Consider the following 14,177-nt stretch of genomic DNA (forward strand, 5'->3'; position numbering starts at 1 on the left):
AGAGTTGCAATCAACAGCTCAATGTCCAGGTGGAGATCAGTAATGAGTGGTGTTCCTCAGGGGTGAGTATTGGGACTGGCGCTGTTTAACATCTTTGTTGGCGACATGGACAGTGGGATTGACTGCACCCTCATCAAGTTTGCGGATGACACCAAGCTGTGTGGTGCAGTCAACATGCTGGAGGGGGAAGGAATGCCATCCAGAGAGACCTTGACATGCTCAAGAGGTGGGCCTGTGTGAACCTCTTGAAGTTCAACAAGGTCAAGTGCAAGGTCCTGCACCTGGGTCTGGGCAATCCCAAACATGAATACAGGTATGTCGATTGAGTGGATACAAAGCAGTCCAGCAGAGAAGGACTTGGGGGTATTAGTTAGTGAAAAGCTTGACATGAGCCAGCAATGGGTGCTTGCAGCCCAAAAAGCCAATAGTATTCTGCGCTGCATGAGAAGAACCAGCCAGAAGGCTGAGAGAGGTGATTTTCCCTCCTCTGCTCTGCTCTCATGAGACCCCATCTGGAATACTGTGTTCAGCTCTGGGGCCCAGAGCACAAGAATGACATGGACTTGTTGGAGGGAGTCCAGAGGAGGGCCATGAAGATCATCAGAGGAATGGAGCAACCCTCCTACAAAGACAGGCTGAGGAAGTTGGGGTTGTTCAGCCTGGAGAAGAGAAGATTCCGGGGAGACCTTATAGCAGCCTTTAGTACTTAAAGGGGGCCTACAGGAAAGATGGAGAGAGACTCTTTATCAGGAAGTATAGTGACAGGACAAGGGGCAATGTCTTTAAACTAAAAGCAAATATATTTAGATTAGACATTAGGAAGAAATTCTTTACTATGAGGGTGGTGAGGCACTGGAACTGGTTGCCCAGAGAAGTTGTGGGTGCCCCATCCCTGCAAGTGTTCAAGGCCAGGTTGGATGGGACTTTGGGCAACCTGGTCTAGTGGAAGGTGTCCCTGTCCATGGCAGGAGGGTTGAAACTAGATAATTTTTAAGGTCTCTTCCAACCCAAACCATTCTATGATCAACATGGTTTATCAAAAGCATTTTTCATGCATAAGAAAAGAAAATTACTTAAACAATAAAGTATCTGAGATCTACATCAGGTTGATCTATGTGATATATTTCATTAACATAATTCAAAACAAATGTATAAAAAACAAAAGACTATTTCAAGCTTTTATATATAAGAAGATGTCTTATATAAGACAAGAAATTTCTTATATAAGAAATATAAGAAGAATGGTATTCTATAATACAATTATTGAAAAAATAAACAAAGATTTAAACTTCTTTGGAAATTTAAAATGTACAAATAACTAATTAGTATTTTAAAATATTTAAATCTTCCACTTTAATAACTTTTTAGAATGAGCTATGCTGCTACTAATAACTTTAAAAATTCAATAGCACTAGACAAATAATTGAGTAATGCCACTAAATTAGTAGCTTGCTACAAGCATTAAATCCTATCCTTAGATACTCTTGAAGACATTGCCTTCTATTATCTATTTGAAGTATTGTTCATATAGAAAGCAACTTTGCATTCTCTTTTTCAGCTTGTCTAAACTCCATGCAGGTTCTAGAAGACTGAGAAAGCTTCAAGACAGAGCCTGAGGTTATGAAAGCATGCTGGATGGACATAATATCCATGCCAAGAAGTATGCTGGATGTTTCAAAGCCTCAAGATCAAAATCAAAACCCCTTCAGTTCGTCTCTCTTTTTAGGGGACTGTCAGACTTTATCCCATATTTATTTCCCTCAAGTTCAACAATGGTGCCAGAAACAAAACAAAACAAAACAAAACAAAACAGTGATTTGAACATAGAAAGATGAAAGCAAGTTTTCCCTTTTCCTTCTGTTAATATTTTTTCTAGTCTATCATGTCTGTCCTGTATAGCCAGGCACAGTTGGCCATGATGGCCATTTCCTCACACTTAGGGTGATCCTAGAAACTTCAGTCCTTTCCTGACAGTCTTTTGGAATGACTCATCCAAGAGTGCTGCTCTTAATGGATACAGAAACAAATATTAAGAAACAAACCTTTCTAGAAGTATGTACTGGCTCCATCCATTTCTAGAAGTGTGTGCTGGCTGGGATGGAGTTAGCTTTCTTCACAACAGCCAGTAAGATGCTTGTATTTTGGATTTGTGCATAGAACAATGTTTATAATACACCAATGCTTTGACTATTGCTGAACAATGTTTGCACAGCATCAAGACTTTCTTCCCCCCCCCGTCCCCCGTCCCCCGTCCCCCAGTGAGTAGGATGGGGATGAGCAAGAATTTGGGGGGAAACAAAGCTGGAAGCTGGGCCAGCTGACTGGCCAAAGGGATATTTCATACCATATACAATGCTCAGCAATAAAAGCTGGGGTAGAGGGAGAAGGTTTGGTTTTTGGTTTCCAAGGCAGCTGTTGTTCATAGTCTACCTGGGCATTGGTCTGCCTTTGTGAGGTGGTGAGTGATTTCTTTTACTTCACTTGTTAGTTTTTCTTCCTTCCTTCACCTATTAAACTGTCTTTATCTTGACCCACAAGCTTTCTTGGTTTTGCTCTTTATAGTCTCTCCCGAAGGGAGGCTGGCAGGGGAGGAAGTGAGCAGCTCTCTGTGTGCTTGGCTGTTGGCCAGGTTCACCCCAAGATAAAGAGCTTACAAGAACTTGTAAAGCCTATTTGTGACGCAGGACTTGGAAGCCAAAGCCAGGATCCGTCTTTTTGCCAGAATAGCTGCCATAAAATAGGAACAGATTCTAAAAGCTGCCTAGCTTGACGGGGGAGTTGACTTGCAGGTAACAATCTCTATAGTCCATTAGAGTCACTGAAAGATTACACAGACAAAGATTATACCACTAATGCATGCAAATACAGGACATCAGGAGTATTGGCTTTTCCTCTTGACTCTAGAAACAGTTTACAACTAGTGTCTACAAGCCAAACATACCCATCATGTCTTTTTGGGAGGACGATATGGGTGTTTGATGCAATTGCATGGGTCTGTTACAGAACAGCTTTCTATTTGTGACTACTTCTAACTAAAGTGCATGTCTTCACTACTGTAGTGGGTTTACATGGCAAGGTTTTGGAAGCAGGATGGCTTCTGTGAGAAGAATCTAAAGCTGTCCCATGTTAGGTAAGGGCCCCACTGCTGACCAGAGCCAAGTCAATAAGTGATGTTGTTTGCGCCTCTGTGAGAGCATATTTAAGAAAGGGGAAAAAAAAAAATGCTGCCTCACAACAGCTGGGAGAGTGAGAGGAGTGAGAAACAATCTTGCAGGCACCAAGGTCAGTGAAGAAGGAGGAGGAGGAGAGGTGCTCCAGGTGCCGGAGCAGAAGTTCCCCTGCAGCCTGTGGTGAGGACCACGGTGAAGCAGGATGTCTTCCTGCAGCCCATGGAGTACCACGGTGGAGTAGGGGTCCAAGCTGCAGCCCATGGAGGAGCCCACAGTGGAGCAGGTGGACCTGCACCGATGGAGGCTGCGGCCTGTGGAGGACCCCCATCGGAGCAGATTCTGGGCCGGACCTGTAGCCCGTGGAGAGGAGACCACACAGGAGCAGGTGACCTGGCAGGAGCTGCTGCCTGTGGGGGATCCAGGTTGGAGCAGTTTTCTCCTGAGGGATGGACCCCGTGGTACGGACCCATATCTGGAGCAGTTCTTGAAGAGCTGCTGCCTGTGGGAAGCCCATGCCAGATCAGTTCATTAAGGACTGCATCCCGTGGGAGGGACCCCACACTGAAGCAGGGGAAGAGAGTGACCGAGCAGAGACTCAGTGCTATAGACTGACCACAACCCACCTTCCCCCCTTCTCCTGTGCTGCTTGGGGGGAGGAGGTGGAAGAGGGTGGATGGAGGGAAGGCATTTTTGGTTTCTTTCCTTTGTTTCTCACTTCTCTAGCTTGTTAGTAATAGGCAATAAATCTTACTATCTCCCTACTTTGAGTCTGTTTTGCTTATCACGATAATTATTGTGCAATCTCCTCATCCTTATCTCAGCCCTTGAGCCCTTTGCATCGCATTTTCTTCCCCTTCCTCTTTGAGGAGGGGGAGTGAGAGAGCAGCCGTGGTAGAACTTGGCTGCCCACCCGAGTAAAACCACCACAGCTACCTACTCATACAGACTATGAGATACTAAGGGATACTCCCAGCAGTCTACAGACAAAAGCACCTGGATCCATGGCCAGCGTTAATGCAACTCTTGCAATGTTTTCTACATTTGTCTCTATATGGTACATGAAGGCTGGAGCTCTTCATGTTGATGTGAGGCTGATGGCAGCAGACATAGCAGTACTTCTCAAACTACATTTGGCAACAAAGACTAATACATGCTTCCCTTTTCATTTAGACTAGAGACAAGAAATATCTAAACTCTTTTTCCCAGTGAAGGCTGGGTCTGGTCCTACTACTGAACTCAATGGTAGGCAACTCACTGCAAATACAGAACCATTTTTATCTGAGAAGAAATATAAGTTAGCTTTCCTTGGCTGATGGGTAGGGCTCAAAGGGTTGTGGTAAATGGGGCCACATCAGGCTGGTGGTCAGTCGCCAGTGGGGTCCCCCAGGGCTCTATTTTAGGGCCAGTTCTTTTCTATGTTTTCATAAATGATTTGGATGGAGGACTAGAAGGTGTTTTGAACAAATTTGTTGATGACACTAAACTGGGAGGAGTTGTTGACTACGTCAAGGGTGGAAAGGCCTTGCAGAGAGATCTGGACAGATTGGAGAGCTGGGCGATCACGAACCCGCATGAAATTTAACAAGAGCAAGTGCTGGGTCCTGCATCTGGGACAGGGCAACCCTGGCTATACATACAGACTAGGCGTTGAGACACTGAAGAGCAGCCCCGAAGAGAGGGATCTGGGGGTTGTGATTGATAGCAAGCTGAATATGAGCCAGCAGTGTGCCCTGGCAGCCAGGAGGGCCAACCATATCCTAGGGTGCATCAAGCATGGCATTGCTAGTCAGTTGAGGGAAGTGATAGTCCTGCTCTACTCTGTGCTGCTGCGGCCTCACCTCGAGTACTGTGTGCAGTTCTGGGCACCACAGTACAAAAAGGATGTGAAACTATTGGAGAGCGTCCAGAGAAGGGCTACGAAGATGGTGAAGGGCCTAGAGGGGAAGACATATGAGGAGCAGCTGAGGTCACTAGGCCTGTTCAGCCTGGAAAAGAGAAGGCTGAGGGGAGACCTCATTGAGGTCTACAGCTTCCTCACAAGGGGGAGTGGAGGGGAAGGCACCAATCTATTCTCTTTAGTGACCAGTGATAGGACCCGCAGGAATGGTGTCAAGCTGCAATGGAAGGTTCAGGTTGGATATCAGGAAAAGGTTCTTCACTGAGAGGGTTGTCGCACACTGGAACAGGCTCCCCAGTGAAGTAGTCACGGCACCAAGCCTGTCAGAGTTTAAGAAGCATTTGGACTGTGCACTTTGTCACATGGTCTGAATTTTTGGGTAGACCTCTGTGGTGCCAGGATTTGGACTCAATGATCCTTGTGGGTCCTTTCCAACTCGGGATATTCTATGATTTCCTTTGAGAACATTCCTAAAAAAAGAGTAGAAATGGAAGTCAGTGACAGAATGATTGTCACATAAGTGATAAAATTTATTCACTGAAAGAAAAAAAAAAATCACTTATTAGCTCATCTCTGGCATTTTGGTTATTACTAAGAAAAGGAAGGCTTTGACAATTCATGGATCTTAACAGTCTTGCACTGTAATCCTCTCCTGAGACACCAAAATCCTAGCATTCCACACAAAAACAGCTTGCAAGTGGATGAGAGCACTGCGTGTGGCCTCCCTGTTGATTGCCTCTGCAAGGACACCCGCACTCCCTGGTCCCTGCACTGCTGGCAACTGGGTAGCACTGTCATTGCACCAGAGCAGCACAAGTCAGCTCAATTCCCTATTCAAGTCCTACTCTGCCTCCAGTTTCTTTCTTCCAAGACACAAATATTTTAAAACTCAAAACAAGTCTGGGAGACAACTAAAATTAGCCTCTCCAAACATATGAGCTGAAATTACTCCATTTGACAGCTATTCCAGCTATCACAGTCTCTAATAGCTGTAGAATCATATTTATAGATTGTCCCTAAATGTGTATACCAAACTACTCAAGTTTTTAAGCTGAATTAATTCCTAAGAACTTAGTGACGGTGCTCAGATTCCAGCTAATTCACCCTTTGCTTTTACTCACATAGGACTATAAAATCTACTAGACAGATCTCACAGTAGAGACAAAAAGCCAGACTGATGATCTGTTACTCTGTTTTAGGTGGGTGTAAGCAAAACAGAAGTCTGGCCTTGACTTTTTTGTTTATTTCATTTTAAGTGATAGCTTTTGCTCAAATACCTGTCATCTTATTTGATGAGTTTTGATGACTTGTGGTTTCCAGGAAGACAGCGCTAAACTCCTGGTCTTTAGGATTTTTATCAGCAACACCACAATCTCACATTGCAAGCTACCAGGTGTGCTATTATCTGGGTACAGATCAGCTTTGACAAAGGTAATAGAACTACATTATCGTTTTGGCAAACAATGGAGTTGCAGGTATTGATGACCAAAATGCCCAGGCCCAAAAATTCTCAACAGGACAATAATAATCCTTAACTGCAACTTCTGAAATGGTAGTTTTCAAAATGAAAGCTGTAAGACTTTTGGGGCAATGACCATTTCACAGAACAACAGCCTAGGAAGCCTGAAGGAGTCAAGCCTGCTGATACAGGCAGCTGCCGTGGAGATACCAAACAACTCTTGCACTGACAACTTCCTCCCTGGCCACAGGAAGACTGGTGAAAGAGTCTTGGGCACAGGTAAAGGACTCTCTTAAGCCAGCGTGGTCACCAACAGTTGAATTGTGTTCAGTAGAAGACCTTCTGGTACTGTTGAGATAGTAAGTGTGTCTTCCATGGATACACGTACTTCGTGACAAGAGGACAAAGTACAAAAAAGCCACAGTGCATTGCTTGAGCAGTATTTCTTCCTAGAGACAAAGGTTAGGGGTAACTAGGTACTGATTAGATATCTAGATAAAATTGATTTTATTTAGACAAGGTCTTGAATACACACCAATGAACAAGTGCAAAATTCTAAAAAATTGATAGAATGTTTGAAAAACTTATGCCCTGACCCTGGCAATGCTGGAGAACTACAGCTTGCAGCACTGTGCTGGGGCCTGGCTTGCACCTATCAAACAGTGATTAACACTACTGAGTACCCTCAAGGGAAGGAGGAGGAGGTCGCTGAATCTGATGACCAGATAAGAAACACTGTGGCTAAACCAGAGGGCCAACCATCTATGGTATCAGTTGGGCCCATAGCCAAGACAAAACAATGGAAACAGAATTCAGCTCATTTAGTAAGGGAAGTCCCAGGAGGGAGAACTGAAATAGGCAGGCAGCTCTAAAGCAGAGTCATCACAAAAACAGGAGGAAGAAGAGACAGAAATCAAAAATGAATCAGAAACCACCCGATCCCTATCCCTGAAAGAGTTGCGAGATATACAAAGGGATTTCAGCCATCACCCAGGTGAGCACATCCTCACCTGACTGCTTTGATGCTTGGATACTGGGGCAGGTAGCCAGGAACTAGAAGGCAAGGAAGCCAAGCAGCTGGGATCCCTCTCTAGAGAAAGGGTCATTGACAGAGAAAATGGGAGAGAGCCACAAGTTCTCAGCCTCTGGAAGCAACTCCTGTCAGGTGTGAAGGAAAAGTATCCCTTCAGGGAAGATATTGTATATCACCTAGGCAAGTGGACCACCATGGAGAAAGGTCTCCAGCACCTGAGGGAATTAGCTGTGCTGGAGATGGTCTATAGTGATGTGGACAATGACCAGACACCCAAAGATCCCAATAAAGCCCAGTGTATGCCGTTCATATGGCAGAAGTTTGCACAGGGTGCACCATCACCATCATCGCATGCCAGCACGCTGTCAGCTATAAATTCAAAAGATGGGATGGGACCAACAGTAGATATTGTATCCAGCCAGTTTCAGCAATATGAAGAAAATGTCTCTGCACCACTATGGACTTGCATCTCAGCTGTGGAGAAACTGTCCCAACAGGTCCACCACCTTGAAGAAAATATATCTTCCTCCTCACCCAGATGGAGCAATATTTCAGCCATTAAGAGTCAGCATTTTCCTGCTTGAGGGAGCAAGTACCCAGGATGCACAACACATGGCACCCTGTGGTTTTATCTGCGTAACCATGGGGAATATATGAGGAAGTGGGATGGAGAGCCTACCTCGACCCTAGCAGCTCGGGTACATGAACTGAAAGGAAATACAGCAGCCAAAAGGGGGTTTCCTAGGAAAATTACTGCTCTGTTTTTTGTTGGGCAGTCCCCCAGAGGGAGTAGAAAGGCTGATGTTACTCCTGACACTGATGAAGGGACCTCTGCTTCGCATTTGCAAGAATTAAGAGACAGATACTCCAACCAGGACTAGAGGGGCTCTGCCTCTGGACAGGCAGAGGAAAAGGACAATCGGATTTACTGGACTGTGTGGATCTGATGGCCTGGCACATCAGGCCCGCAAGAGTACAACACTCTAGTGGACACCGGCACACAGTGTACCCTAATGCCATCAGGCTACCAAGGGGCAGAAACCCTCTGTATTTCTGGAGTGACAGGGGATCCCAACACCTAACTGTATTGGAAACTGAAGTGAGTCTAACTGGGAATGAGTGGCAAAAGCACCCTATTGTGACTGGCCTGGAGGCTCCTTGCAACCTTGGCATAGACTACCTCAGGAGAGGATATTTCAAGGACCCAAAAAAGGGTACCAGTGGGCTGTTGGCATAGCTGCCTTAAGTACAGAGAAGATTAAGCAGCTGTCTACCCTGCCTGATCTCTCAGAAGACCCCTCTGTTGTGGGGTTTGCTAAGGGTTGAAAAACAGCAGGTGCCAGTCGCTACCACAGTGTACTGGGTCTGGCTGGAATGTTAACTTTCCCGGCAGCAGCCCATACAGTGCTGTGCTCTGCACTTGTAGCTGGAACAACAGTGTTATCACACCAGTGTTGTGTCTACTGCTGAGCAGCAGTGGCATAGCATCGGGCCTCTCTCTAACCCCCCTAGGGGGTGGGCAAAAAGTGAGGAGAGAAACATCACCAGGGCAGCTGACCTAAACCAATCAAAGGGATATTCCATACCATGTGGTGTCACACTCAGCAATAAAAGGTGGAAACAGGAAGAAGAGGGGAGGGGTGGGCTCTTGTTGGGAAAACATCAGTCCTCCTCCCAAACACCGGCTACGTGCGTTGAGGCCCTGCTTCAAGGACGTGGTCAATCATCGCTCATTTGTGGGAAGTAGAGAGTAATTTCTTTCCTCTGCACTTCCACATAGCCTTCATTTATTTTATTTGTTTGTTTTCCTCCCTTCTTTTTATTTTCTCTTTCCCCCTCCCTTTTCCCCTTTCCCTTTTTATTCCCTTTAGTTAAATTGTTTAGTTCATAATAATCTTTATTTAATTATTATTATTATATCCCTTTAATTAAATTATCCTTATCTCAACCCGTGAGTTGTTCTTTGCTTTACTTCTCCCCCTCCTCATCTAAAAGAGAGGGAGTGAGAGAGCGGTTGTGGGGTTTAGCTGCCCAGCACGGTAAAACCACCACACACAGCTGTGCACCGGCAGCAATATCACACCAACCGAGACTCCCTGATTCCCATCCATGAGCTGGTTCATCAGCTGGAAAGCCAAGGAGTGATCAGCAGGACTCACTCACCTTTTAATAATCCCATATGGCCAGTGAGAAAGTCTAATGATGAGTGGAGATTAACAGTGGACTATCGTGGCCTGAATGAAGTCACGCCACCGCTGACTGCTGCAGTGCCTGACATGCTAGAACTCCAGTACGAACTGGAATCGAAGGCAGCCAAGTGGTACACCACAATTGATATCGTTAATACATTTTTCTCCATCCTTTTAGAAGCAGCGTGCAGGGTAAAACCACCACAGCAGGGTAAAACCACCACAACACTGCAGGCATATGGTGTGGGGATAGATTTGACCCCATTTCCTCCAAGCTTCCTTTTTAAGAATGACTCATACCCTTCACATTGATACACGTACTGAGCTGGTGGTGCATAAATAAAGAGGCTTCAGTCAGTAGTCAAGCCTCACTACAGTAAGAGCTGTGCAGACACACTAAATTCCTCTGCCCTTCCTCATGAGTAAACTATCCCTATTTTTGTGTTACACAAAGAGTTCAGTCTCAGAAGACTGGAGAGAATAAAAAAAAAAGCTGTTTAATTACATCCCATCTGACATGCCATACACTATCCTCTCACCTTGGATGAACACTTTCTGTAGAATTTGGGTAGCCTCTTATACAAGGAATTTCTGAATTTGAGACCATAAGGAAATATGTACTTCCAACCATCATTTTAGTATTTATGTTGCCAGTTTCATAGATTGAACACTCACCAAAATTCAACATTTGGGCATTGTAACAAATGAAACATTCTAAAATTTTATGAACATATGGCAACAACAACAAAAAGCTCTCCTTCACATCAAACAGTAGAGAAGACACAAAGGACCCTCATCAATTTTGGCAACTTATTGTTTAAAGATTGAGCAGTGCTGAAAAAACACATACTTTACTGGTTGACATAGAGATGTTGATTAATTCCAGTCGCATGCAATTAAGCTGTAATTCAACACAATGACAGGCTCAGACAGGTCTAGACAAACAAGAAAAACAACAAAAAATACAATTCCTAAAGGATTCTATAATATATCTATAGAAAAAAAAAAAAAAAAAGAAAAAAAAAAAAAGAGAGGCGCATAATCTTTCATTTATCATATAAAAATAGAGTATTTAATTCATGCAATGCTATTCAATGCTATTAAGAGATAACACCTTAAAAAGACAGCAAAAATTATTAAACACATTAGAATATTTTGCTGAAGAAGCAGCATAGGATCTTTTTTCCCCCTGAAGTTTTAAAGATGAAGTTTTGTACATGTTAAAGATCTGTTGGTTTTCAAACCAGGGAAAAAATAGAGGCATATCTTTTCCTTAAATCTGGCCATATTTTACTCTTTATAGATATGGGCAGATATGACAAAGTCTGCTATAATCTATGCTGCAAAAGGAATAATTAGTTACATAAGACATTTTGGTACATTATACAAGACCATCAGGTCAATGCTGTCATGTTAGCAAGACATCACGATCTCTTTGTCAACAGTGTATAGTAACTGACACTAGGAATGTGATACAGTAGCATGATACAACATTTCATGGCCCTTTTCACCATACTTAAGAGATGTTGCTGAAGCTGGAATTTATAACGTTTATTAGTACTAGGTTGTACTGGTCAACGTGCACATGGCCACAATGATTTCACCAATGAAAGCAAACTGTACTCCTTTGAGAAGGCTATATATTTTTATATGAAAACCAAGATTAATTTTCACACATGCTCATTCAGCATTTGTGTTAAAGTAGTAAGATGTTAAAACTTACCAAACACTTCAGTCCCATGCAACCAGAACAAAATCAAGTTTTACAACTCAATTTTATTTTTTTTTATTTTTTATTTTTAATTTTATGAATCCTCTAAAGGAAGGACAGCCTTGAAAAGGAAGCAGATTTAGTCTCATGAGTCCTGTAAAATGTTAACTTTCTCATGAAAAACAAAGATCCTGTAAGCCAAGATAGACCCTTCACCCCTCAGCTTTTTATACCAAGAAAAAGTTCCAAGCCATTGAGGGAGAAACACAGCTTGAGCTACACTTGTACAACAGCCGTGACACCATTTCTGGCTCTGTCAAACTGTAGAGCTAAGCTTTCAGGTTATTTTTTGTATGTGCTCTACCTACCGCAATAAGGAACAGCTTAAGTCTCCAAGACTAATAGATTGACACTACATAAGCTGTTCGGTCAAAAAGTAAATTTCAGTTAATTTTAATGGTGCCCCAAAACTAAAATGTATTACTAAAGTAATCGTGATCATATACACATCACGCTAATGTAAAAAAAATGAATATTTTAAAGTTTCATTTAAGTGACAGCTTCAGTAAGTGACATTTACTTTTGTCAGAAAGTTAAGACAAATTTAAACCATATTTTAAAATAAAGGAAAAAAGTATTAATTGTAAAGAACCAGAGACAAAAATGGGCCATCAGATACCTAAGCATATTTATTAATTCTCCTCTCAAAAAAACTGATAAACTTCCAAAAACTCACCTTTAACTTCAGGAGAGAATCGAGCTGAATGGCGAGACACAAAAAGTTTCAGTTCTTGATCTAAATTGCACTCAATCAAGTTTGTGTCCCATGACCGGATTCCTAAAATTCAGAATACAAAACATCTAGCTTGACATATGAACATTAGAAGTTATAATTCACTATTACTAAATTTAAATTCTTGTTATTTACATATTTTTAAATTCCAAAAGCAGCCTCTCTTCCTTTCAAGCCACACAACCATCTTCTGCAAAGTGCTGAGTGCTCAGAAGCACTCTGGACAGGGATCAGTCAAAAGCAAGAAGAAATTTGCCTTTCCAAGAGGTAACAGTCCTTTAAGGTCCTGCATCCAAGTAGTGACATTATGAGAAGTTATTGATGTCCCTGAATTTACTTTAGAATAGCAATTTACAAAATTGTAGAGTGAATCACTCAGGCGATACTTTAGCCACATTCCACAGCCACTTTATTTGTCCCCCTGTGAAAAAAGAGCATCATCTAGCATGTTGTAAATTAATATTTAAATATGACGTATTAAAATGCTGACCTCTTCATTCAAAAGCTTTGAAGCATCCCATATTTTAAATTAAAATTTAAGTGATCTTTTATTTATTAAATATTAAAATCTAGTTTTGAGATTTAAAAATAGATCTTTTTGATCTTTTTCTTTAAAAATAAATAAATAAAAATAAATATCACATCTTTACTCCCTATAGCTTCCCCCCCAGCTACTTCAAAAGTAAGATACTTGACATATAATGTGAACATAAAAAGATATTTTGAAAGCAGACATTTTAAGGACTGAAATTTGACTGGGGAAAAAGAAAAAACTTCACAGCAGCCAAAAGATAAACATATAAATTCCTACCATAAGATTTGTATGAAAAAAATAAATAATAATAATAAAAAAAAACAAAACATAAAACCACCAACACTACTAATAGAAGAATATGTTTTAACATTTTTCTACAATTTTCTTGTTTAGCTTTGAAAAATAATGAGTAGTTGCACTAAAGGTAAGCCTAGGTACTGTTGTGATTTTGATTCCAACAGAATGTCATTAGGCTTATACAAATCAACTGGAAAATACAGAATGGAGTGCAGGTGACGAAGGATCTAGTGGCCCCTTCCCACATGCCCGAACATGTCTTTGCATGAAATTGTTGAGTTAAATCACTTTCTGATTTGGTACCTTTTTGGGGTGGAAGAAAAGCCTGAAGAGGCGCATGGCCAACCCCTTACCATGAGACTAGCACTACAGGCTGCTAACTTTCCTGTCAACACTACCTCTCATATTTTATTCTCTTTCAAGGCAGCAGAAATGTCAAGCCTCACTCTGGTAGAGGCCATGTTGTAGGGTTGAAGGATAAGGAGGAAAAAGAGGGGGAAGAGTAGATAAACCAGATCTGTACTGCTGATCTCCCATTGCAGCTCTGATGAGGTTCTCTATGCAGTTATGGATATCTGCATTTCAAGAGTCTGATCCTTCTTCTGAGATAACTCATTGAGCACTTTTCCTTGTCAGTAGGACAGTCAAGGTATGAACTAGTAGTGTATCCCTGTAAGAAGCATGTGCTATTAAGTAGTTGGTATTTTAAGCTTTACATAGATTTCAAAATACAGCATTGCCTGTATGTTTCTTTGAAGCTCTTCTAAAATATAACTGAACTATGATCATCTACTTCCACTTAATCACTTATGCATCATTGTTCAGAGGCATAAGCAACAAGTATCCTTCTGCAAGTCTCCTGATTTTCATTTCTCAGAAATCTCTTGGCCATATGGTATGTTTGGTATTGACAGGCAAATACAACTCAGCAAGCTTTAATGTTTTCCAGGTGTTGGAATATTTGAAAAGAGGAAAGTAAAGACTATATAACACCATGCATGTACAGTGCATTTGAAAACTGATGAGTAAACTGATATTGATCATGAGGCTGATGTATATTGAATGAATGAGTGCTGAACTTCAAGAAGCTAGA

The 14,177-nt window shown here is 42.1% G+C and overlaps 2 protein-coding genes across 2 annotated transcripts in view; one reads left to right on the forward strand and one right to left on the reverse strand.

Moving 5' to 3' along the window:
- The window catches only part of LOC311426281 (uncharacterized protein), a 312,708-nt gene that overhangs the window by 186,055 nt on the left and 112,476 nt on the right, over positions 1-14,177 (forward strand). The window lies entirely within an intron of this gene.
- The window catches only part of LOC311426255 (microtubule-associated protein 1B-like), an 85,241-nt gene that overhangs the window by 61,846 nt on the left and 9,218 nt on the right, over positions 1-14,177 (reverse strand). Inside the window, exon 2 of the mRNA XM_084502468.1 lies at positions 12,196-12,297. Coding sequence (XP_084358594.1) covers positions 12,196-12,297 — 102 coding nt within the window. The remainder of the gene's footprint in view (positions 1-12,195; positions 12,298-14,177) is intronic.

The sequence above is a fragment of the Aythya ferina genome (assembly GCF_964211825.1).
Source record: "Aythya ferina genome assembly, chromosome: W".
In the NCBI taxonomy this organism is placed as follows: domain Eukaryota; kingdom Metazoa; phylum Chordata; class Aves; order Anseriformes; family Anatidae; genus Aythya; species Aythya ferina.